This window comes from Cibotium barometz, chromosome 10, assembly GCF_041138505.1.
Source record: "Cibotium barometz isolate CiBa-2024 chromosome 10, ASM4113850v1, whole genome shotgun sequence".
In the NCBI taxonomy this organism is placed as follows: domain Eukaryota; kingdom Viridiplantae; phylum Streptophyta; class Polypodiopsida; order Cyatheales; family Cibotiaceae; genus Cibotium; species Cibotium barometz.
Window position 1 is genome coordinate 48,750,377 of NC_141055.1, and position 24,780 is coordinate 48,775,156.

At 47.3% G+C, this 24,780-nt stretch overlaps 1 protein-coding gene across 3 annotated transcripts in view; it reads right to left on the bottom strand.

Moving 5' to 3' along the window:
• The window catches only part of LOC147635011 (mechanosensitive ion channel protein 2, chloroplastic-like), a 43,023-nt gene extending 21,335 nt beyond the window's left edge, over positions 1-21,688 (bottom strand). The window contains exons 1-4 of one of the 3 annotated variants that reach the window (XM_086804259.1): positions 21,499-21,688; positions 20,950-21,390; positions 20,787-20,867; positions 20,306-20,475 (exon numbers count right to left, since the gene is read on the bottom strand). In XM_086804259.1, the coding sequence (XP_086660385.1) occupies positions 20,306-20,475; positions 20,787-20,867; positions 20,950-21,018 (320 nt within the window). In that variant the 5' untranslated portion in view covers positions 21,019-21,390; positions 21,499-21,688. Of the gene's footprint in view, positions 1-20,305; positions 20,476-20,786; positions 20,868-20,949 lie in introns of all 3 variants that reach the window. The other 2 variants (XM_086804260.1, XM_086804258.1) reach the window with 2 other exon arrangements.
• Between the last annotated feature and the right edge of the window lie 3,092 nt (positions 21,689-24,780).

The following is a 24,780-nucleotide window of genomic DNA, read 5'->3' on the forward strand; positions in this document are numbered from 1 at the left end:
AAACTCCACTCTCTGATCTATCCACCCCCCCCCCCATTCCTAGGTAGCTGAATGACCTTAAGAAGGGAGGAGATGTCAGACACCAACACTCTGACCGAAGGTAGCCCAGCTGCTCTGGCCACCACTGAAGCTGCTGAGGGGCCTGTCTCTAGTACCGAGCCCACCAATGCTCCGAGCCTGGAGAGGAGCGGAAGATACTCCCGGCGGAGACCAGGGAAACAAACTGTAATATGGAAGAGGCGCTCTCCCTGCTCCGCCGCTGCTGGGTCAAATCCATGCTGCCAAGGTCTGAAGAAAGCCCGAGCACCCCTGATGTCCAGAGGACTCATGGCAAGGACCTTGGCAACGCTCTGGGCGGCCTCGAACTCGATCTGATAATGGCCCCGGCCCAGGAGCTGTACATCCAGGATCTTGCCCACATCTGCAAGAAGGCGAGCCTGAAGAAGATCCCTGATCTCCCCTCTGCTGGGGCGAGTGCCGACTATATGGCAGATGGTGGAATGAGCCTGGAGGCGTTCCACCTCTGCGGTGAGGCTCGCTTCCTCTTCCGGCGAAAGAGAAAGCCTGATGGGGATGTCCTCGGGGGCGGGCGAGGGGGCTGCGGATGAGTCCCTCTGAGGCGAGGCGGGAGGAGTCTCCATCAGAGTCTGAAGCTCAGGCGAAGGCGAGGCGAAAGCGGAAATCCTGCAAGAAACGGGCTGCACACAAAGAGGCGGAAGACCGGATGAAAATGAAAAAAACAAAACCCCCTAGGGGTGAAAAACTCAGCACGAAAGAGGAGGGAAGGGGGCGAAAAAACGAAGGAGAGGCCCTGGGGGGGGCGGCAACAACGCGCAAGGGAGGGGGGGCGGGGCGCTGCTGAAGGGAGGCGGGCGCGAACAGGCGAAGAGGGGGGGGGGGGGGGGCGAACAGACGAAGAGGCTAGGAGGGGGGGGGACGAGATGGCGAGGGGGGGGGCGCAGCAGCGAGGAAGGAGGGGGCGCAACGGCGAGAAGAAGGGGGGGGGGTACAGAAGCGACGGCAGGCGGGGGTGGAAGGAACGCGAGGGAGGCGATGGGTGCGCAGCGCAGGGTGGAGGCGGGAGCTTCAGCGAGCTACGAACACATTCTTACCGATGACCGACTTGTTGAAAGGTCGTGGACGTAAGTGACGGGAGCTCATTGATTGACCAAGACTCGATGACTGAGCAGCCTACCATTCAGGTTGCAGGAGGCCAGTGGATAATTCGGAATGGTTTACTATTCCGTAATGACAAAATTTGTGTACCACAGATCCCGGACATCAGGTCCAAGATTCTTAAGGAGTGTCACGACGCCCCTTCTGCTGGACACCCTGGGGTACAGAGGACACTATCGTTAGTGAAACACACTTTTTATTGGCCAAAGATGAAAGGATATGTAGAAGATTATGTTCTTAAGTGTCAAGTTTGTCAAGCAAATAAAGTTGAACGCTTTAGACAGTCTGGGTTGTTGCATCCTTTGCAAATCCCAGGTAATAAATGGGAAAGTATTTCCATGGATTTTATTACCGGATTGCCAAGAACACATCAAGGCCACGATTCTATTTGGGTTGTGGTAGATCGCTTGACAAAAATGGCTAGATTTTTACCGACCCGGAAGACTATTACAGCTACGCAATTAGCACGACAATTTATCGAGCAATTGTTTAGACTGTACGGGTTACCGCAGGACATAGTCAATGATAGGGACTCTAAGTTTATGAGTGATTTTTGGAAACTTGTTTTTGAGAAGTTGGAAACAACTTTGAATTTGAGTTCCTCAGATCATCCTCAATCTGATGGCCAAACTGAAAGAGTGAATCAGATTTTGGAGGATATGCTTCGAGCATATGTATCCAAAAGACAGAATTCATGGGAGGATTATCTTCCTATGTTAGAATTTGCATATAACAGTACTAAGCATACGAGTACAGGTTTTAGTCCTTTCATGCTTATGTATGGTTTCAACCTAGATCACCTGTTACAAAAGGATTCTCAATGCCTTCAGCATGATGCAGCACGTAATTTTTTGCAAGATATGCAAGAAATGTTACAAGTTGCGAAAGAATCTATTAGAAGTGCTCAAGACCGAGACAGATTTTATTCTAATAGACATCATTCACCCAGAGAGTTCTCTGAAGGAACGATGGTGTATTTGCGAGTCCCGAAAGATTCCGAGACTTTACGAACAGGTCGATCTCCGAAATTATCCCCTAGATATTGTGGACCATTTCGTATTACACAACGGATTGGTTCAGTTGCATATGAATTGGATTTGCCTTCTCATGTTAAAGTTCATCCGGTATTTCATGTCAGTAGACTTAAGTACTGGGTGGAACAGACCAGTTAGTTACTCCTCAAGAAATCATAGATGTCGAGGACATGGCATTTGTTCCACACGAACCTGAAAAGATTCTTGGATTTCGTGAAAGAAGATTGCGTAATACGCTTATCACGGAATACAAGATCAAGTGGAAGGATTGTGTTGAGGAGGACGCTACATGGGAGACATTGACTACTCTTCAGAGAGATTACCCTGGCTTTTTAGTGAGCTCAGGAGTGAGCTCTTAGAGGAAGGGGAGCATGTCATGTGCACAGTCTGTATCTACCATGTGCTACACGCACACAAGACTAGCTTCGAGGTTTGGGGAAGCTTGAAGCTAGGCAGGCTGATTGGCGAGCTGAGTTAGGGATAGACTAACGGACGGGAGCCCAAGTGTGGACGCCCGATGACCGGCCAAGAGCCTATAAAAGGGTGGCCAAGGTTAGTCATTAGTCATATGGAGTCTCGCATGATTTGTGAGAGCTCTATGGTCTGGAGCCTGGATCTAGTGCAGACGTGCACCTGCTTTATGCAGCCGAGGCCGACAGCAGTCTCGAGGCCCGCGCGGGTGGCTTTGTGGCGGTATGGGACGTCGCGAGGTAGAGATTGGTCGATACGTCCATCTCTAGTTAGCTCAGCTCGTGGCTCGGTGGGGACAACCAAGTCTGTGGGCTTGCCCACGGCTGTCATGGTTGGGAGGTGAGTCAGGCCTGCACCCCCTTGTTTGTTTGTTTTGTTTGTAGGTTTCGAGTCTCGTATCAAGAACGTTCTACGAGGAGATCCGATGGGGTGTTGACAATTTGCCATTCCGTTCCTGCAGTGAAGAAGTCTTTGGCTCAAAGGATTCAACTCCTGCAATTAACCTCAGTCCCGGCAGAAGAAGTCAAAAGGGGGCAATGGTTTCAGTGGAGGAGCATCAACAGAGGAGTCGAAAAGTTGCCAGGTGTACCACCCAGCAACAGTTTAGCAAAGGGGAATGTCACGTGCGCACCCAGTAGGTGTACAAGTGACATGGCATTCTTAGCATTCGTAAGCATTAATCAGGTAGCATTCATGATCATCAAGGATTATCCAGGGCATTTACAACATAAATCACAGCATGAGCATGTGTTTGGGGCTTTTACAGCACCTGCAGGTATAAAAGACATTCATGAGCATTGAGGGCATGTAAACATCAGGTCGGGACCTGTTAATCCAGCTGACAGCAACTCAGAACCAGCCGACTGCAGCCTTCTGCCCGACCAGCATCAATATATCATATATAAGCAAAGCGCATCATTCATTCACATTATCTTGCATTCTTCTCTGTGTTTCCTTTCGAGGGAGCAAGGGGCGTCAGTAGTTCATCAGCAGCCTGCAGTACAGCATACCCAAAGGTACGGCAGGGCAGTTCATCATCCACAAAGCATTCAGCATTCAGTTCAGTCATCTCCTGCCTCCTACATAGAGGAAAGCTCAGCAGCTGCCTCTAGAGGTTCAGGAGAGGAGACTCAGCGGGATGAGCGGCAGAGAGTTGATGAGGCGGGACATTGAGGCGGCCATCCCCCGGGAGTGGCGGACTCCAGTACAAGACCCTCCACCTCCACAGTGGATGGGCGTCTTTACTCGGCATGAGGTCCTTCTAGCGGTCTGCGGCTCAGCAGAGAGAGTCGCCCCACTCACCTTCGAGGTAGGAGAGGGAGGCCAGCTTCAGAGGACCCGACTAGATTTGGATGAGTTCCAGGGTTGTATCTTTCAGAGGGTGCGGGTGGTCGGCTTTCATCAGAGACAGTGGCATATAGACCCCTCACCGGCCTCGATAGGGGAGGACTATTCTTGGAGATTATGGGCTTGGGACAGCAGGCCTCTTATTCGCCTTCAGTGGGATCCAGGCGAGTGGCTTTGGCGAGATCCCTATTCGGCCCCTACCAGCCCAGGCACCCCCTTTCTTCAGTACACAGCGAGGCTGGGGCGGCGGATCCAGAGGCACAGGATAGCGGGCACCCCGGCGGCGGCCGAGCATTGGCGACGACAGGAGCTCTCCCCTGCCTTCCTTAGGGACTTCTGGCTGCGCCTTTGGGGCAGCTTCCGGCCCCGGAAGGTGACGCTTTTTCTCTGGCTTACAGCGCATAGAGGACTGGCTGTGGGGGCTTGGCTAGCTTTTGGCAGACACCCAGCATCCTGCCCTCGGTGCGGCCATGCACAGGAGTCGTAGCGGCACTGCTTATGGGATTGCCCACAGGCACAGCAGGTCTCGCAGCGCGCTCTCAGGATGGTTTTTGCAGGCTCGCCAGGTGAGATGATGGTGACGTGGGGTGCGGTGGCTTGGGCCACGGACAGCGGCCCGGCCCTTGGATACGAGGACGTCCCTGGCAGTGTGACCATCTAGGTCTCTGACAGGGCGATGGCGGTGGTTCCGACGCCAGACTTCTCTTCGGCAGTCTCCCAGGAGGGGGACGGGCACAGATGGGAGATGATCAGCAGCATGACGGCTTGGCACATATGGAGAGCCCGATGCAGGGAGGCCATAGACCGCCAGGCGACTCCACCGGAGGAGGTCATACAGGCTCTCTGGGTGGACATCATTCACACCTTGAGAGGACGCTGGGGGAAACTTCAGGGCGACTCGGATCGCATGAGAGATCGCCGCAAGGCGTTCCTCCGCACTTGGCAGCCTGGCCCTTTCCTCACCGCGAGGGGCGAGGATGTCACTTGGCACTACAGGCCTCCAGTTTGGCTCTTCTCACCTCCCGCATGTACTACTAGGTAGCCCCCCCCCAGAGAGCGGCCAGCCACCACGGGGGTGGAGCTCCGGTGTTCACTGTATTTATTATCCCTCCTTGTGAGGTGAGCTTTGTAGCCTTATGGCGTCTTCTCACTAACTAATAGAAGGATCGTTTTTCCAAAAAAAAAAAGAAAAAAAAAAAGAGTGGACCTCAGCATTGGAGAAGGGAACCATCATCAACATCATCATTCAGCATATCTCTCTCTTCCCGAGAAGAATATTCATTGTAACCATTCATTTAATATAGCTGCATTGCACTGACATTGCATTTAATATAGCTGCATTGCATTGCATTGACATCATTGTCTATCTCTTAAGTATAAATAAGTGAAGTTTAATTAAGCCTAGGGTTGCTTTACTACAATCAATCCCTCGCATGTCACATTGGGGGCTTGTTTCAAACCATATAAAACCTTCTTCAGCCTATAGACCATACCTTTGGAGCTAGGAACCTGAAATCTAGAGGGCTGTTCCACATAAACTTCCTCCTTTAGTTCCCCATTGAGGAATGCTGACTTGACATCCATCTGAAAGATGGGCCAATGAGAGTGTGCAGCAAGAGCAAGAACAGTCCGTATGGTCGCCATCCGAGCAGTCGGTGCAAAGGTATCATCAAAATCCACGCTAGCTTTCTCAGAATAGCTTTTGGCCACAAGCCTCGCCTTGTGCTTATCCAGAGTCCCATCCGATTTGTACTTGGTCTTATAGACCCACTTGACACCAATCACCTTCCGCTTTGTCGGTCTAGGAACCAACTCCCAAGTCTCATTCCGCTCAATAGAGTCAAGCTCCGCTTCCATGGCCCACTTCCAAGTCGGTTTGGAGAGTGCCTCCCCAATATGAGTAGGTTCCGAGTCCTTCTGGATGCATGACATCAATGCATAATTGATGCACAGGTTCTCCTGAGATGATTTCATGGTATGCAACCGCTCCGATCAACGGGGACCCCTGCTGGAGGTGAAGGCAACCGTGTTACCCCAGAGTCCTGCAATGTCTGGTCCAACCAATTGGGAATCCGAGATCCCCCCTCAGAAGTTGAACCGTGCTCCTAAGATGAAACCTGCTGTGGAGCATCCACCACAATCTCCTCCTCCTAATCAATGTCGAATGATTCCTTCGCCTAAGGTGCTTGAGGACGTGCCGGGTCAAGTCGAGGAAGAGGAAAGGAGGATCCAGCGAGGAACCAAGGAGAGGCTGAGTCGAATCATCCCCCGAAGAGGAAGAAGCCCCCTCTGCAAACAGAAGATGAAGTCTCATCAACCACCACATCTCTACTAATGATGATCTTCGAGGTTGCAGGATTGTAGAGCCGATAACCTTTAGATTCCAAGCTGTAACCAACCAAAATATGATGCTTGGACTTAGCGTCCAGCTTCCCCCTGTCACCATTAGGTACATGAACAAATGCATCAGACCCAAAAACACGAAAATGAGAAACTATGGGTTTCCTACCGAGGTAGGCCTGAAAGGGGGTCTATCTTGGAACAATAGTAGTAGGGGACCGATTAAGAATATAAACAACAGTAGCAACTGCCTCCGTCCAAAGCTTTTGAGAAAGACTCCGATGTTCCAACATAGTCCGAGCCATCTTAATCAACATTCGGTTCTTCCGCTCCACCACGCCGTTCTCTAAAGGAGTACCTATATTGGCAGAACTCCCTTTGAATTCCATGTAGCTCACAATACTGGTTAAATTGATGAGAAGTAAACTCACTGCTTTTGTCGGCTCGAAATGTCAAGACAAAGTGTCCCGACTGTTTCTCCACCAAGATTCTCCATGTTTGCAATTTGTCGAAAGTTTCATCTTTGGACTTGAGAAAATAAGCCCAGGTGTACTGACTAAAATCATCAATACTGGTTAAATTTACGAGAAGTAAACTCACTGCCTTTGTCGGCTCGAATGTCAAGACAAAGTGTCTCGACTGTTTCTCCACCAAGATTCTCCATGTTTGCAATCTGTCGAAAGTTCCATCTTTGGACTTGAGAAAATAAGCCCAGGTGTACCGGCTAAAATCATCAACCAAGAGAAAAACATAACTGGCAGAGCAAAGAGACGAAGTGCGCATCGGGCCGCACAAATCCACATGAACCAACTCCAAAGGGCACGTGTCGTAGCTCACCGTGTAGCCTTCTTTGGAAAGGCCTCCCGATATCGTTTCCCTTTGAGGCAAGAGTGACAAGGGCCCTCACATGTGCCAACATCTGGTAATCCATCCACCAGCTGCTCCCGAAAAGCCTTCCACAAGGCCTCCAAATGAAGATGTCCAAATCTAGCATGCCAAGGGTCGTACCTCTGGTAATCCATCCACCAGCTGCTCCCGAAAAGCCTTCCACAAGGCCTCCAAATGAAGATGTCCAAATCTAGCATGCCAAGGGTCGTACCTGTGTGAGAGTAAAGAGCCGTGAGTTTGTAGAGGCCATGGTCCTCAATGCCTTGCCAAAGGATCTTGTCACACTGAGAGGGTCCCGAATGATCACCGAGTCCTCCATAAACTCCACCTTAGTGCCCAATTTGAAAATATCATGTATAGAAAGGAGATGAAATCCTAAATTTGGCACATATAGCCATAGTTGTTTCTTGTATCGGTACGATATCGTACAGTACGAGTTTTTTTTTCTCCCCCAATTAAAAATAAAAAATAAAAAATCCAAATGCTTTAAAAAAATATAGAAACCTTGCTTAACGAAGATCCCAAATGCTTGCAATACTTCGCAGCTTTTGTGTCCACTCAGTTGGGGTTGTTGAGAGACCTAAAAATTCTAGCAAGGTAGACTGGTAGTGTACACTTGATTGGTAAGATGAGAGAATTCTTTGTCCCGAATACTACGAGACATCAGAGCATAAGTTACCTGTTCAGTTTCCTCTGACTGACGAACACAAGAACCACCAACATCAGTACTGGAAAGTTCCTGCCAACTGCTGCCATCAACTGGCAAGCTATCCACCATCTGGTCCCCGAGAGCCTGCACTTGCAGCGTATCCACACTTAAGTGGCCATTACCAGATTGCCACTCATCACAATCCTAAGGACCTAGGAGAGAGAGTGCTTAAAGCTTGTAGACTCCATTCTCCACTCCGCCTTCCACCTGGCCTGTTGCTTTGTCCCGGAGAGCAACAAAATGCTCATCAAACTCCACCCGTACGCCGATGAAAACCAAGTGACGGAACATGGGAGGAATGCTTCCCCCCTCTGCCATCGGGAACTATCTCCAACCTGCCCTCACTGTGAACTGGGATAGTGGATGTATCCCCAGTAAGAATGTGACCAGAATACCTGCAGAGATCTTGTAAATCTGAACGGGAAGGAGTCATGTGCCTGGAAGCACCACTGTCTGGAATCCACTCCCGAGTATCCGTTGCGGAGAATCCTCCAACCTATTCCCGGTCAACGACGGACTTCTTCTCAGAAGACTTCTCCAATGAAGCCTTCCCTTTGCCCGTGTTACGGCCTTTCGACCGTTGGCCAGTTAAGGCCTCCGAACCTCCACCCTGAGGAGGGTTCGTGAATCGTTCCTCCTGGTCCAAGACCATGGGCACAAGCTCCTCCCACGTGATGGTGCTGAGCCCGCCACACTGGTAATCAAAGACGAGTAAAATGCTGAGTACTAAGAGGGCAAATGCGACAGCAACGTTATGGCCATGTCCTTTGACGATATCTCCTTCCCAGCCTGAAGAACTTCCTGCTGAAGAGCCTGCAGCTTGTTAATATGCTCCCGCATCGTCAACGACTTTGCAGGGCTCATAACTCGCATTTGTACTTCCAAGGAAATCCTCTTCATGGGCGATACCCTGTTGTAAAGAGAAGCCAAATGCTGCCATATACCTCTAGCCAGCGTCATATCCTTTACATGATTGATTACCTACGGTGTGCAGTTGAGGAAGATAAACGAACGGACCCTAGCGTTGACACGATCCCACATCCGTGCCTGTGCCTCCCGGTCCTTTCGGATCGACGGTAACTCCCCTTCCTCTACTTCCGGCTATGGAACCCCAACACAGCGAGGTCGTAAGACTCCAGAACACAGATTCCATCATAACCTTCCATATGCCGTAGTTGTTCCCGTCTAACTGACGGTCCACTGGGAACGTGGGGAGTGTAGGGATCTTCACATGCCTCTCGGCCATCTCTAACAGATCTGCCATTGCAGGGATGTACTCTGAAAAAGGGTGTGTGGGAACAAAGAAGAACTTACACCTGCAAGTGGGTGGGAACAAAGAAGAACTTACACCTGCAAGTGGTTGTCTAGCAAATCAGCCCGCCGTCCTCTTGCAGGGATGTACTCTGAAAAAGGGTGGGTGGGTGGGAACAAAGAAGAACTTACACCTACAAGTGGTTGTCTAGCAAATCAGCCCGCCGTCCTCTTGCGTCTCCTCTTCCCAAACAGTCCCGTACAGTCCACCAATCAGCAACACAACAATCCCCCTCTTGCTCACAAATCCCAAGAACAATCAAGAGCCTAGGGCTCTGATACCATGTCAGAATACGCAGCCGAGATGATGACCAGATCTAGGAACACGAGCAAACGCAATGCAGAAAACAACAGCACAAGAGAGAGAGAGAGATAGAGGCGTGTAACTTTGCTCTATATACAAAAAGAAGATCCCGTAATGATACACAATGTGGCAAGGGCTGTGGGGCCATTTTATATGGCCCCCATACAGCAGTCGGCCTGCAGCAAAGGCAGCCGACAGGCTCAGAATCTCCACGACCAGCCACATATACTAGTCGGCCAGCTGTCCTGAGTCGGCCAGCACACAACTAAGGTCGGGTACTTGCAGGTACAGTTAGCCAGAAGATAGAGCCTCCTGCCAGCTCAGGACTGCCATCCAAGCCACATAAAAATGGAAAAAAATATGGAGAAAAATACGGGGAGTGAGGAAAAATGAGAAAACACCTACAAGGGCGGGCATCCACAACAAAGGCCATGGTGTCAACATAAAGACAGGAGATGACTTCTAACAGCATATATCTGGCCACACATCGGGACAGCAGCCCACCCTCTGCTACAGGCCACACCGTGGGACAGCAGCCCACCCTCTGCTACAGGCCACACCGTGGGACAGCAGCCCTGAAACCGGCCTTCAGAAATCTGACGGGCGGTGAAACAAACACTCGCACATAAAACACTTCAACACCATTGAGGACCTAGAAAAGGAAAACAAACAAGGGGAGCTAGAGTGCACCTGCAAACAGCACACGGACACCGATTGGCCCCAAAACGCAGTGGCGCCCCTTGCGGTATTTCTTTAATTGATTATAAGAGCTTTGATTACAGTAAGGCTGGGAACTCAGCCGTCACAGTAGAACTCCAGAAGCTTGCAAATAGCCTGCATCATGGCTTCATATCACTCGGCATCCACAAACAAGTCCAGCCATTGTTCACATCGAAAGACTCTCTCACATTGAGTCTGCATACAAAAGCTTTCTCCCATGATCAGGGCTGCCACAACCATCCATAGCCTCTCACCCTATGAACAGCATCACACCCTGACACATCCAGTGCTTCTGCATCACAACACAGACTCCCAAACTGTCTCTCAAAAGAGAACTCGCATCACAGCACAGCATACCATACATTCGACACACTTGTACCAACCTTCTCTACCTTCCAAGGGTAATATCCATCTCTGTCATGGATTCCCTGTCCCCTGTCCAATCAATAGCAAGGCTGTACCAAACATGTGTCCATTCCTGTACCTTCTGCTTGCATGTGACCTATCTCCTGGAGAAACCCAAAAACATGTTTCCTCGAAAAACCTACGACCTATTTCCACATGAAACCCTTAGGCATGTTTCCCTTTGAAACTTCTGTCCTGTTTCCATACAGAACCATTCATGGCACCATTCAACGACAGTGCCAACAACGGCATACATCTAGTTACCTGTTCCCTCATGAAACATCTGGAAACATAGAGATGCCCATAACTGTAGGTCCCTCTGTTCCTTTCTAGTAGGAAGAAAACAATCTGCTCCATGAGCACGCAGCCATGCGAGCTTGCATCACTCCCATGCCAAGAAACATAACCAAGTTACCTGTACTTGTAGCCGGAAACCCAAGCACATAGCTGAATTTGCAGCCAACCAAAAACAGCCCATAAACTGTCCTTGAACTGATCTCAAAACAGTCCCGGAATTGCTCATGTTCGTAGCCACATGCACAGCCACGAAACAGTCCATAAACCCTTTCCAAACAGTCTCGAACCAAAGCAAAAGGAAGCTGAAAGTTCCATCAATTGAACGCCATCGATATGATGTCTATGTTCATGAAAAACCAGCCCCTGTCCGCCTTTATGTCCAGAGAAACCAGCCCTCTGGCCACCTAAGAGAAGAGCACGCAGCCCTGAGCGCCTGCACTCCAGCCCTCCTGTGCACCAAGCGAGAGAAAAAGAAAGAAGCATGTGCCGCAGCTTCAGCCCTCCTGTTTTCACCCAAAAAGCAAGAGAGAGAAAGAAGCGCATCTTCCAAGAGCTAGAGAGAGAGAGAGAAGGAAGGCCTGTGTCTCTGTTCTGTAGCACAGCACAGCAGCCAGCCCTTTACTCTCCCAAAAGCATGCCTGTGGAGATATTCAGCTGCGCCTACAACTTCTGAAGCACAGCCCGCCTGCTGCCCTTTCCAAAAAGCCAAAGCTATTCAGCTGCTCAGACCCGCCTGTACCTGCTGGACAGAACTGTCCTTATCCACATGCATGTACCTGTTCGTACAGATCTGCATCTGCACAGTAGGCGCCTGAACCTGCAGCACCTGTACCAATCTGTACTAGCCTTTTCACAGCTAGTGTACTGTACCGCTACTCTCCACGCAGCCAACCAGCCTGTTTTCTCTTCTCCTCCACGCAGCCAACTTCTACGATCTCTCCCCAAAAGCCAGAGAGAGAAAGAGGCGTACCTCCCCCAAAAGTAGAATAGCCTCTAAATATTACCTAGGGGCCTCCCAAGGTTTTAAAACCTTTACAACTTTAATTTTTGGCCACCAAAGGTTATAAAACCTTTTTAAATCAAAATCTCTTTGTCCCCTTCACACTTGGGGTTGTCCACACATGGGCTTCCTTTTTAACTCCAATCTGATGCCATTCACACTGTCCACCATGTCCCCGTGTACACCTGCATACTGTCCAGAGAAAAACACAGGGTCGTGACAAGCCCTCTCTGCTACATCCTGTATATCAGCACATCATCAGCATATCATCAGCGTTCTACATCAGCCTATCATCAGCGCTTACATAATCTGCTCTCTTGATCAAGGACCATAGGCACCAACTCATCCTAGGTAATGGTTTTCGTTTGTCTTGAGGTAAGAAGTGAAGAATAGAAACTATTATATTTCGGGGGCAACTGAGCAAGTATAGCCAGATGGCCATATCATCAAAGGAAATCTCCTTCCCGCACCTAGAAATCTCGGATCGCAATGTCACTTGCATCCCGCACTTGGATGCCACGTAAATAATCGACCTTTTACTACCTAGAAACATTTGTAATTATGTATAGGAAAATATTTTGATTTTTCCTTTGATTGCAGAGGGTGGTTGAAATTGACGCATTTGCTGGGAGAGGCGGCGGCAGCAGAGACCAGGCCAAGGTCCATGGACATGATGCTGCGTTGGCGCACTATCTTGGTCGACTTCCTGTGGATGGCATTGCCATTATCCATAGGGACTACACCCCTCAATCTGCCTTCACTCTCTTCTTTTTGAAAGCCCTCTCTAAGGTGCTCTGTGTAGCCTTTATGGCACAAAGCACCAAATGTATAGTTCTGATTAAAAAATCCCTTGCCTTTGATGTTTTTGGTTCTGGATTTAGGGGTAAGCTTCTTGCTCGTATAGGTATAGCCAAAAGCATAGGCATAGAGGATCCTCAAGAAATCGCCCAATCACTCCTTGAGCACACTCTACCCAATAACAAGAGAAGGAAGCTCAATATTGTAAGAAAGCTTTTGTAAAGATGATGTATCACTTCTTATTATGAATACAATACAATTTTTGCAAACTTATTTTCATCAAGTATATCATTGTTTTTTCTAGTTTGTACCATCAATGTTTTTGTGAATGCATCAGAAATGACCCTGTGAGCCTGGGGGAGCAGTGCCAGAACAATGCGAATTTTGAGCCTGCACCGCTGCTGTAGAGACAGGAGTCCAAGGTCATGTGTGCACTGTCCTGCACATGAAACAGTGCCAGTCCACGCTGTGAGTCTCCCTCTGGAATGATGTCAGTGATTCTGTGTATCTGGGATGGTACTGGATGCCAGATCATTGAGTAGTAGTTAGGGTTTGCTTTTAGGAAAAGGGGCCAGCCCATAGGGCTACCTCGGGTCCTTGTGTGGGCATGGGGATAGTGTAAAACCACCCCCATGAGGGCCAGGAAGGCCTTGGCTGAACCCACCAGCCATGGAGGGGCTGTAGGACAGCCCTAGGAGCAGGCTAGGGGAAAACATACAAGATATGCAGCCTTATATGGCTGTAGGGCAAGTATGGGGCAGCCCATACAGGCTGCCCAGCCCATGTAGAAGCATGCGCCTGATGCCTAGCCAGCCAGGAAGAGATGCGCAGATTTTATGGGAATTTTCCAGCATTTAATGCTGATTTATTAGTCGTGGGACAATTTGTTGCTGGCCGCCTGGTTATATACTGGCCGACTGCTATTGTGGAGAAGTATAAATAGGTGAGCCATAGATCATTTGTGTTATCTCACAATTCACCAAGTGCTCAAGCATACAAGGGCTAGGACAGCCAAGAAGTTGCTAAAGCAAAGGGGTGGAGGACTGTAGGTCAAGGGCAGAGATTTCTCAGCCAAGAAAGGTCAAGATTTTTGTATTTCCTGTTCAGATTTACATCATTCTAATAAAGCAAATACACCATCCGTGGTGGGGGGCCCTACAGAGGGTATTTGCGACCCAATACTCTGTCCTCTCCTCTCTCCCTCTCTCTCTCTCTCTATTTTTTGCACATCTTCATTCAGTTTAGTGCGTTAATTCCGTCGTGAAAAGTGTGCTGATTTCTGAGCATTGAAGTTACCGATCTCCCCCGAACCTTCCGCATGTTACATGCAATGCCTCCAGTTTGTTGATGTGATCCTGCATAGAAGTAGAATCAGTGGGTGAAAGCTTCAACATTTAAAGCTCCAGGAAAACTCTCTTCATGGGTGTCTTCCGGTCGTAGATGTCGGAGAGTCTCTTCCAAGCAACATGTGCATGGGTATCCCACTTGATGTGAGCGTTGACTGAGGGTTGAGAGTTTAGTAGAATGAATGACCGAGCACGGGCATTAAGCCAATCCTATAGAGCAGCTTCGTGCATAAGGGCATCCCTCATATTGTTGGTCATGTCCACTCCCAGCTAGTTCAGGTGTGAACCCAGCTTACTCACGGGCACTTTTTCCTTGTGATTGGACAGGTTTTTTCCCGTGTGAACACACTTCTGTGTGTTGGGCACTTAGCCCTAGGCTTTTTAGTACTCACTTGTACTTTTATTTTTTATATCATTATTGATTACATCTTTTCCAACACTCTCACGTTTCTCTGTGCTTGAGGTTGTATGTGTGTGTGTGTGTGTGTGTGTGTGTGTGTGTGTGTGCAGGCTAGCTGCCCTCCTACCCAACATTGGTATCAGAGCCTGGTTAGCGTTAGGGTTAGGGTTAGGGTTTGCCCCCTGCTACCCTTTAGAGCTTGAGCTTCAACCTATTGCACACATCCTACAATAGGGTTTTGCTACATTAGGGTTAGGGTTCCCACCTACTTTGCCCTGTTTAGGGTTAGGGTTTTGACTATCTGCAGTGCACTTTAGGGTTTCGCAAATCTGCCTGCAATAGAACCGCCCTCAGCCGCTGCCCTGTCTCTACCGCCATGTCCCTGCCGCCATGTGCCACCGCTGCCGTCACCCTCAGTCACGCCGCCGCTGTGCGCCACCGTGCGCCGTCGGATCTCCCATCGCCCTTGCATCGTGCGCCATCATCGACTATAGCGCAGCCGCCTGTGCTGCCGTCGCCTGCCGGCCGTCGCATCCGTTGCCTGCTCGCCATACGTCGCTTGCCCGCTGTCGCCTGCCTGGCACCACGATCTAGCCCAGATCTGCAACCGCCTGCCCGCCGTCGCCGCCTTGTACCGCCATCGTACGATGCCTGTCAAATCTACACCTGTCAGATCTACGCTGACTTCACCTTCACCTTCTTCAAATCTGCTCAACTACAAGGTTCACCTTCAGATCTGCCCAACTACAAGAAATTGGCACTATTTTGCAAAAATTGGCACTATTTGCAGGCAATTTTGGGTATTACAGGCACATTTACTTGGCATTGGGGCATTTCCCCCAATTTTTGGGACATTACAGCATTTGGTACGGGTGACAATTGCTTTAGCAGCTTTCCAGGTGCGGTTCAGATTTGGTCTAATTGGTTGCCTAAAAATTGGGGCTTGAAAAGAAAAAACGTTGTAATTATTGCAGGAAAACAGGGCACACCATAGAGGAATGCAAGAAGCGTATTGAGAGTGAAAAAAAGAAGAAGCTGGCATCTTCTTCCACAGGTGCAGATCAGGCCAATTTGGCTACACATGTATCAGCCTTGACCCTTACATCTTCATCACCTGCAAAGATGTCTTCTGATGCCGTTGCTTTTGATGACTATGCTCTATAGTTTGTACTCCATGGTATGCATTGTCTAGCAGATGCATTTTAGGGGGGGATTTTACTTACCCACATGCAGTTGGTGATGCCTCATGGTCACTTATGCTTGTTGACCCTTATGCTGGTCTATGCTAGACGCTTTCTCTTATGTGATGTCTACTGGAGATGCCTTTTATGTTGTTTTCCCTTGCAGCGGGATTGTTTCTACAGTGTTGACATTGTCACTTTCTCAGATGTGATGTTTACTGGGAGTGCCTTCTACACACTTGGCCTATGTTGGCTTGCTCTCATGGTTTTGACATGTCACATGTATATTATTCATTGTGGGATCATGCATCTTTACACTTGCCATACATGCCACTAATCATGGCATCGCTGAGAGTTTACCTATCCTCTCATAGCATTGGCTGATGCCCGCCTCGAGCCCCCACTTTTTCTCCCCATTTTCAGCTTTTCCCATTGCTGAATTTTTACTTTTATCAGCCCTACCATTGCTGATTTTTCCTCATCGGATCCTCCATTGATGAGTTTCCCTCTTACAGCTTACACTACATGTCTCACAGGCATGACTTCTGGATCCTGTTGCCTTTACACATGCGTATATCTGCTACCTCTTCTTATGCTTATCACAAGTACAATTACAGAGCATTGATGTGGATTACATGCAGTTCAGCTTGGCATTTGGATACTTGCCTTCAGGGGGGTATTATGCGATGCCTCTTGATTTGATGCAGTTGATGTACACATGATCTTTGCCATGCATTTCAAGTGATGCGTTTATGTACTACTGTGCTCTAGCATTAGCACTATGACATTGGGGATTCTCCTTTTCCCCGTCATTTGCTTTTCCCATTGGCATTGTAGTTCACTCTTACTGTGGAGCATAGTGCAAGGCAGCATTCACAGCTTTATCACCCTGCTGCTACCCGTTCACACCATTCACTCGAGGGGGGTTTACTGGTCATGTCCACTCCCGGCTAGTTCAGGTGTGAACCCAGCTTACTCACGGGCACTTTTTCCCTCTGACTGGACACAGGTTTTTTCCCCATGTGAACACACTTATGTGTGTTCACTTAGCCCTAGGCTTTTTAGTACTCACTTGTACTTTCATTTTTTATATCATTGGCCGGAGGACCGGTCGAGTGATGAACTCCTAAAGATCATTAGTCTCCAAGACTGCTTCCACCATGACTTTCCAGATGTTGTAGTCTGTGCCATCCAACTTGGCATCTGAAGGAAAAGTCGAAAGAGTGGGTATCTGAACCGCTCGGGGTTGGATGAGAGCCATGATGTACCTCCTCTGAAAAATGCAGCCACCAAAACAACCCAAGAGTTGCTCTCTGCAATTGTCGGGAGGGTGGGCAGGAAAGAAAGAGACTGGAGAGGAAAAAAAAAGCACAAAATGTAGATCCGCCTCTCTGGAGAAGAAAATGCATGTATGAACCACTGCGGACAGCCACCAACATTGTGTGAAAACACAGAAAATCAGCACCAATCAGCCTCCAATCAGCAATTCCAGGTCTAGACATCTCTAGGCTCTAATACCATGTCAAAGGGCAACGGAAAGATGTAGACGAATGAGAAAAACGCTGAGCTCCAAGAGAGAGATGATAGAAAACAGCAAAACGCTGATGTACTAATCTCAAGAAAAGAGTGGATACAACCAGCCCATAGGCGAGGAGTGGACTCCGTAGGCAAAGGGCTCAAGGTGCTCACCAAGAATGATCAAGGAATGATGATAAAATGAGGAAGAGGGCAACCCATATATATACTCCATCATGAGCTAGTTGATTGCCTCCTAGTGGCCTACACGACCTGAAAATAGGTGAAATACTCCGTAAAATGGGTGGACAACCCACATCAAAGGCCCATAAAATAGGGAAAAATATGGGGAATGCCTAAATGCCCCCCATAAAAACCAGAAAAGCCATCAACAGGAGATGATATATGCTAACAGATCCTCCCATAGTTACCGTTTTTTCACCGCCCATAGGTGCATTTCACAACTTGTAGGTGCTTTTTTCCGCCTGTAGGCAATGCCGCCGAGGGAGCACCTAGTGGGGGTTTGAACCTAGGACCTCTTGGTCCCAAGACAAACATCTCACCACTTGAGCTAAGACCTCATTGGCTTGTGGAGGTTTACCACACCTTAATCAAGATTACCATCAAGAATCAATTTCCAATTGATGATATTCTTGATGGCTCTTCAACTTATATCCTTATTGATTTAAAAGTGAATATCATCAGATTCATGCAGTAAAGTTGCCTTCCGCACCACATTTGCATTATATGATATTTTGTAGTGTCATTTGGCCTTAACAATGCTCCTGCCACTTTTAACAAGATGAATCACTTTTTAAGAAGCCATCAGAAAGTCATAGGTACTTTTCTTTGATGATATTTTAGTGTATTCCAAGACAAAAGAAGAATCCCGTGCTCACTTAGCCATTGTATTTGAAGGGCTTCGAAAACATCACCTCTTCATCAATGGCAAGAAAAGCCAATTCTTTCCTCAGAAAAACATTATCTTGGTCATTTTGTACCAAAGGTTGGCATATGAATAGACCCTTCCAAAGTTAAATCTGTTAAGGAATGGCCTGAGCTGAATTCAATGCTAAAAGCATCTGAAGGCTAATTAATGAAAGGGTCAAACGTTGTCCTAGAAAGGGGCAACCTGTTCATAGCAGCCTGGGGCAGCGAAACACAAATCTACAGCTGTTTCCCTTGTGGAAAATGAAAGTCAAAGATCGGTTCTCAGTTCACGTAGATTCGACCTATCAATTGTACTCCAAAGGTGGAGGCCCTTAAGTGGGGGTAATTGGGACCCCATACCTTGTACTTTGCAAAGCTCCCTATCTCTTCTCTGATCTCTTCCAAATCTCTATTTATACACGCCTTCATCACCATTAAAGTGCTTCCACTACCACTCATGTAACATTGGTTTCAGAGCTTAGGCTTTGACCAAAGGCAGTGCTGAAAATTTCTCTTGTCGATGGTTTATTGAGTTCCGGGCAAGAACTTGTAAGAGCCTCCCACTTGATCAGAGTAGATGGTTGCTGCTAACCAGTGGTCCACTTTTGAGCAGGGACTCAAGACCCGTTTCTTGCCTCCTCAATACCTCGACCATTCAGAAGACAAGTTTAGGCATTTCAAACAAAACTCTCAGCTTGTCCTTTCTTATGCCAATCATGTCATCCAAGTGGGACTTCAGCTGTAAAAGTCCGGCAAGTACCAATTAGACACATTTTTCTTTGGGCCAGACCACCAAATTCAGTGGAGTGTCTGGAGTCTTTGTTCCCAGACACTAGACACTGACCGTTGCTGTGCAGCTTGGAGATGAAGTGCAACGATAGCAAACCCAAGAGTTCCCAAGTGTTAATGCCTAAGACCAACCCAACTAGGGGTAATAAGGCCCAGACCAGAGAGCAAGGCAAGGCACTTGCAACATGTACATAGTGTACAAGGCTGCCAGAAACTTGTTAGGCCCATGGTCGTCGGGTGCCCAGACAGCTAATCTAGAGTCATTAGGACAAGGTCATACGAGTTGGTTACATTTGTGGCACTAACAATAATAAAAAAAAGGGGCCGTGGATACCTTGGCTTGTATCCCAAAAAGGGGAAAGAGGCTCAAGAAAATGATACCAAGATCTGGGGACACTTTTTCATGCAAAAACACATTGCCAACCCTAGATCTCTAATTGGTCAGTCCAAAGGCATCTTAATCTCCCCCAGGTGTGCTCCAGTTAGCCCCATGGGACAAGCAAGGGAAGGAACTGCAGCCAAACTACGGGTGTACAGATCAACCAACAAGATGCAGCCTCCAAGAGCATCTGAAGGCTAACGTAAGGGTCAAAAGCTGTCCTAGAGATGGGCGACCTGTTCTCAGCAGCCCGGGACAGAAAAACACAAGTCTACAGTGGGCTCCCTTGTGGGAAAGGCAAGTCAAATTCAGTTCTCAGTTTAGGGCAGATTGAGCCCTTACCTGCAAAGGTGGGGGACTTAATTGGGACACAGTACCATGTAGGATGCAAAGCTCCCTATCTCTTCTCTAACCTCTTCCAAATCAGTAATTAGCGTACACCTTAATGAGCATTAAAGTGCTTCTGCTGACAGATCAAAGACACTGAGGTAAGCCCTCTTTAAAGCAGACGGAGCGCATAACGCTTCAATGAGTGAACCAAGCACTACCCCTCCATGGCTCTTTCTCCTTACCCAACTGTTAGATATGTGCAAATCGTAATAGACTGCAATGGTGTGTAAACACCATTAGGACAATGTCGCATGAGTTGCATGCCAAGAAAGAAAGTGTACCACCCTAAGGCAGGATGCACTGATCATGGGGGGAAGGGCACAAGACAAAAAATACAAAAGGCGGTCCAAAAAGGGCCAACACATGCTAGAAAAGCCCACTGAGACCCAATTAGGCTGTGCTGTGTACAACTTCTCAATCCTGCCCTCATGTGATGATATTTAATATTAACTTAAGTAATTACTTCGTCAAGTTAATCATGCTACCACCGCAGCCACCTGACAAGTACCATGTCAGAGCATTCCACTCAAAGGTAAAACATCAATGTAACAGTAATAGAGTCCAAGAGCAGCCACCTTGCAGAAGAGCATGCAGCAAATGTTTTCACAGCATTCACAATCTCTTTGGATGGGATCGGAATAGATGAAGCATAGGCACAAAACGGGCTTTGACCCTTGGCACCGACTTGGGTAAAAGTTCGTGTGTGCTTCAAAGCTGGGATGCACCACCCAATTCTCATAAAAACCTGAAAGACATGTGTTTCTGTCAAATTCCTCCTTCTTTTTGCATTGAAATAAATGCGCACAACAACTAAAAACACCAGCGAATGCCAAAGAGGTGATAAAATATGATCATCCCAAATAAGCCAGAATCATTCAAGAAATCACATGAGATCATTTGAACATATTTGAGCCAATTTGAGGTCATACCCTCTCAGCTTTGAGTACATATGACCTCATATGAGATGAGTTCAGGTCCTTAATTAAGCCCATTTGACCTCACAGTATCTTGTATGCCATTAAAAATTTAAGCAAAAAGAACAAAATCACTGCATACCATGGAGCTGGATACTCTGCTAGAACTTGTCGCAAGGCAAACTCGGCACCTCTGCTGTGGCTGCAATGATTGAAGTTGCGCCTGATGGGAAAAATTGAATCAGTACTGCATCACCATGGTCGGTAAGAACACAATGCAACTATCATGTAAAAAAAAAACATACCTTGGGACCATGGGGCACCTTGTCAGAAAGATCCTTGTAAACAACCCGGTGCAGCTGCAAAGAATGCATTTTTGTGATCACTTCTATGGTTAGCACATCCCCCCCTTTGCCTCAAGGAGCCAAGCTGCTGATGTGGACGGCTTAAGTAATAAGGTTCTCCGTTTTGCTACCTTCTACCTACTTCCTCCTTACCATGCTAACACATACCATGCACATCATTGATGATGTAGATCATCACTACCTTCTAGTTACCTCCTTTCTCCATGGTTCGCATCAATTCAACATATACATGTCCAATCGCTGCCCTCTTCCACCGAGTATGCAAATACCCTCAATCCAGCATGCAAAAATTGTGGCCTTCGCCTTATTTTTTTTCCAAATATACCATCATTCTGGCGCATGTACCATCATTGAAGCATATGCTATCATCACAGCAACATGCTGGAAAGCCGAAAGTTGTACTGGAACTTAATCAAGACTAATTTCACAGTAACCCTACCATGAATTTAGGAGATTTGTTTCCAGTCCAACACTACAAACTCGGAATACCTGGATGAAGGCACTGCAAACTTCAAGCTTAAGGTCTTCAAAGAGGTCCTGCAAACCTACGGTGTCAAGTTTCTATAGCCTGATGCTTGCTAAAACGGAAGCTTTTCCTCCCCTTGGGCTCCGATTTTCAACAGTCTGCTATTTCTCGAAGCTCTGCGAATTGTTACTCTGAGCCCTGACTTATCCACTCCTGATTTGATTGACGACTCGGTCCTTCTGTTCTTTATCAAGTTTATGCTATGTACTCATAAAGTCGTGCACGTTGTCAGAAACCCTAGACAGAGCGGATAGCGCGTCCTGTTTTAATCGTCCGCGTGAGAGTATCCTTGTTTAGAGCCGTATATTCCTTCAATGATTGTCCCGTGGATAAACACACGTGTCGGTTTGGGGAAAGAGAGAGAGAAATGAGATAGCCATACACAAAAGTGCAAGAAATAAGACAAATTCTTGATCTCTCACTTAGGATCTCAATGCATAAACCACTATGTCATGGCTCTCCAACACACATTCAGTGCGTATGTTTTTTTGGAGAGAGAGATATATATAGCCAGAGAGAGAGAGAGAGAGAGAGAGAGAGATGAGATAGCCATACACAAATGTGCAAGAAATAAGACACACTCTGATCTCTCACTTAGGATCCCAATGCTCTACACAAATGTGCAAGAAATAAGACACACTTTGATCTCTCACTTAGGATCCCAATGCATAAACCACTATGTCATCGCTCTCCACAAACACATTTAGTGTATGAAGTTGAAAAACACTTTTTAATGTTGATACTAAGGAACCATTAGCACACATTCATTGTCAATGAGCTGTAGTCACAACGCTAGAAAGAGTCTACGAGAGAGAAGATTCATTAACATGTGTAGATAACATTTTCAATGAGCTCGTGTGAGGGGGTTAGAGCAATGATAGTTTTTGACGGGCTAGGTCACCCTTCAAAATGACAGGTTTAGTAGAAATAATGCCCGTTTTTTCACATATTTACTCACAATAAGTGGCAGAATTTACGGCCAAAATGCCCAAAGACGAGCGTTGTGCCCGTCCAAAGGCCACTTTGGGTTAGAGCGGAGATACGAATAGTGAGTAAACTTAGTGGGTGATTTAATTCGACGCGTGTGGGGACGCATGCCCCTGTACGTCGAAGGGACATCCGACTATTTGTGTGTGCATGCACGTTTAGGATGGCCGACTCGTGGTTGCAAGAAGTTGAGGAGCATGGCAAGGGCTGGTGGGATTGGGAGCTGGAGGAGACGGACGACATGAAATGACCTCACAACGAAGAAGGTGGGATTGGGAGCTGGAGGAGACGGACGACATGAAATGACCTCACGAAGAAGGTGGTGAGATGGAGAGGAAGAAAAATGTTCCTGATTGGCTTAACGTAAGACTTGATTCGCATGCTTAGATTCACAGAAGAAAGGTATGCATGAGGGTGAACCCTAAGTTGATCAAGCATCAAATTGGGCTATTTTCTCTTTGTAGTGTAATCCTTTTCTACCCTGGTACACCTTAGCTTAGACCTGCTTTACAGGATGTTGCTAGGGCAATGGGTCATGTGTTATATATACCCAGGGACGATGTGGGGGGTAGACATGCTAATAGTGTTCATATTTTGTGGAATACTAGGATTGAGACTCAGAGGTCCATAGAAATTTATTTAGGCGATTTAGGTAAATTAGAATTAGGTTTGAGATTTGGCCCCTTCCCTGGAGCCTATTTCAAGTGTGGGGGATTTGGACACATTGCGCAGGGTTGCTGCTTGAGAAACCTGAGGGTGAGGATAAAGCAGTAGGGGAGATAGGGGGAGAAAATAGTGTTAAAGAAACTGAACCTATTATAAGTCAAGAGGAAGGGGGGAAAGGGAAAAAGAAAATATGTGAGGGTGAGAAGGGACAATCGGGAGAGGACTGGATTAAGGCAAAAGGGAAACTTAATCTCAAACAAACCAAGGATGAAGCAAGAAGGAAAGGGAGCCAATCAGGGAAGAATGGGAAGGGGAATAAATCACAGGGCAGCTCGAGCCCATTGCTTTATTCAAACCCTTATAGTCCTCTAAGAGAGGAAGATAGTGGTACTTCTTCTGTTCAGAGATTCAATTGGCAAGTGGATGAAGCTTGGAAGGGGATACAGAGAGAGGGAGAAGTGCAAGGGGTAGGGGAGGAGGTGGAGATGGTTCCTGAAATAGCTTTGACATGACTCAACTTAGGGACATTTCGGGCTGTACCTAGAATATTAAAGGCATTAAAGACAAGAAGAAGAATGCTTTGTTTTAGGGGTTATTTAAAGGGTGGGGATTATCTATTTTAGCAATTCTCAGGAACATAATTTGTTTGGGGCCAAAGTTTTGAGGAGGGATAGGTTTAAGGACTGGACGATTATGTATGGGGGGTGAATTCTGGATATAGCGGGGTGATGTTTGTTATTAAAAGTGATTTGAATCCTACTGTTATAGCTAACCATCCTAATGGGAGGATTTTGGTGGTGGAAATTTTGATTAATGGGGAGAAAGTTTGGCTGGTTAATATATATGGAGCTCAAACCATAAAGTTAGGAGTGAAATGTGGGAGTGGATTAGTAATATGAATATTCTGGATCGTTGTATTGTTTTGGGAGACTTTAATATGGTTGAGAGGCATGTAAATAGGAGTGGGGGGAGTTCCATTTTGATGGATCATGAGAAAGGTAAATGGGATGAGATGAGGGGGGAAATGGGGTAAGTGGGATAGGTGGTCTTTAGGGGACTGGAGAGATACTCCTGGACACACATACTTTAGTCTGCAATATATAAGCTCTTCTTCTAGAATTGATAGAATTTTCTTCAGTCAGCAGGCTTCATGGATCTCACACACTCTAAGGGTGTCGATTGACTTCAATTCGATTGTCTCTGATCATATGCCTCTGAAGTGGAGCTGATAGTGTGCTAACTGGGGAGGATTTTGTGATCAAACTAGGAAACTGAGAGTTAATAACCTTTTGCTGAAGGATAATCTCTTCGTTGACTACATTGAACAAGCCATTGATATATTAAAAACTAGAGGAATGACTGCGGTCATGGAGAATGTTTGCTAATGAGATGCAAGGGATCATTAGGGTTGTGGGGAAGTTGAGAGTTAAGAAGAGAAAGACAGGAAATGAGAAACTGGACCAGATAATTGGAATGTCTTCAAAAGAAAAAACAGATAGACAGACTCACTGAGGATGAAATCAGTGAATATTTCAAGTGCCAGAATGCCTTGAAATGAGAAGATGATGAGTGTGCTAGAAAGGAAGAGAATT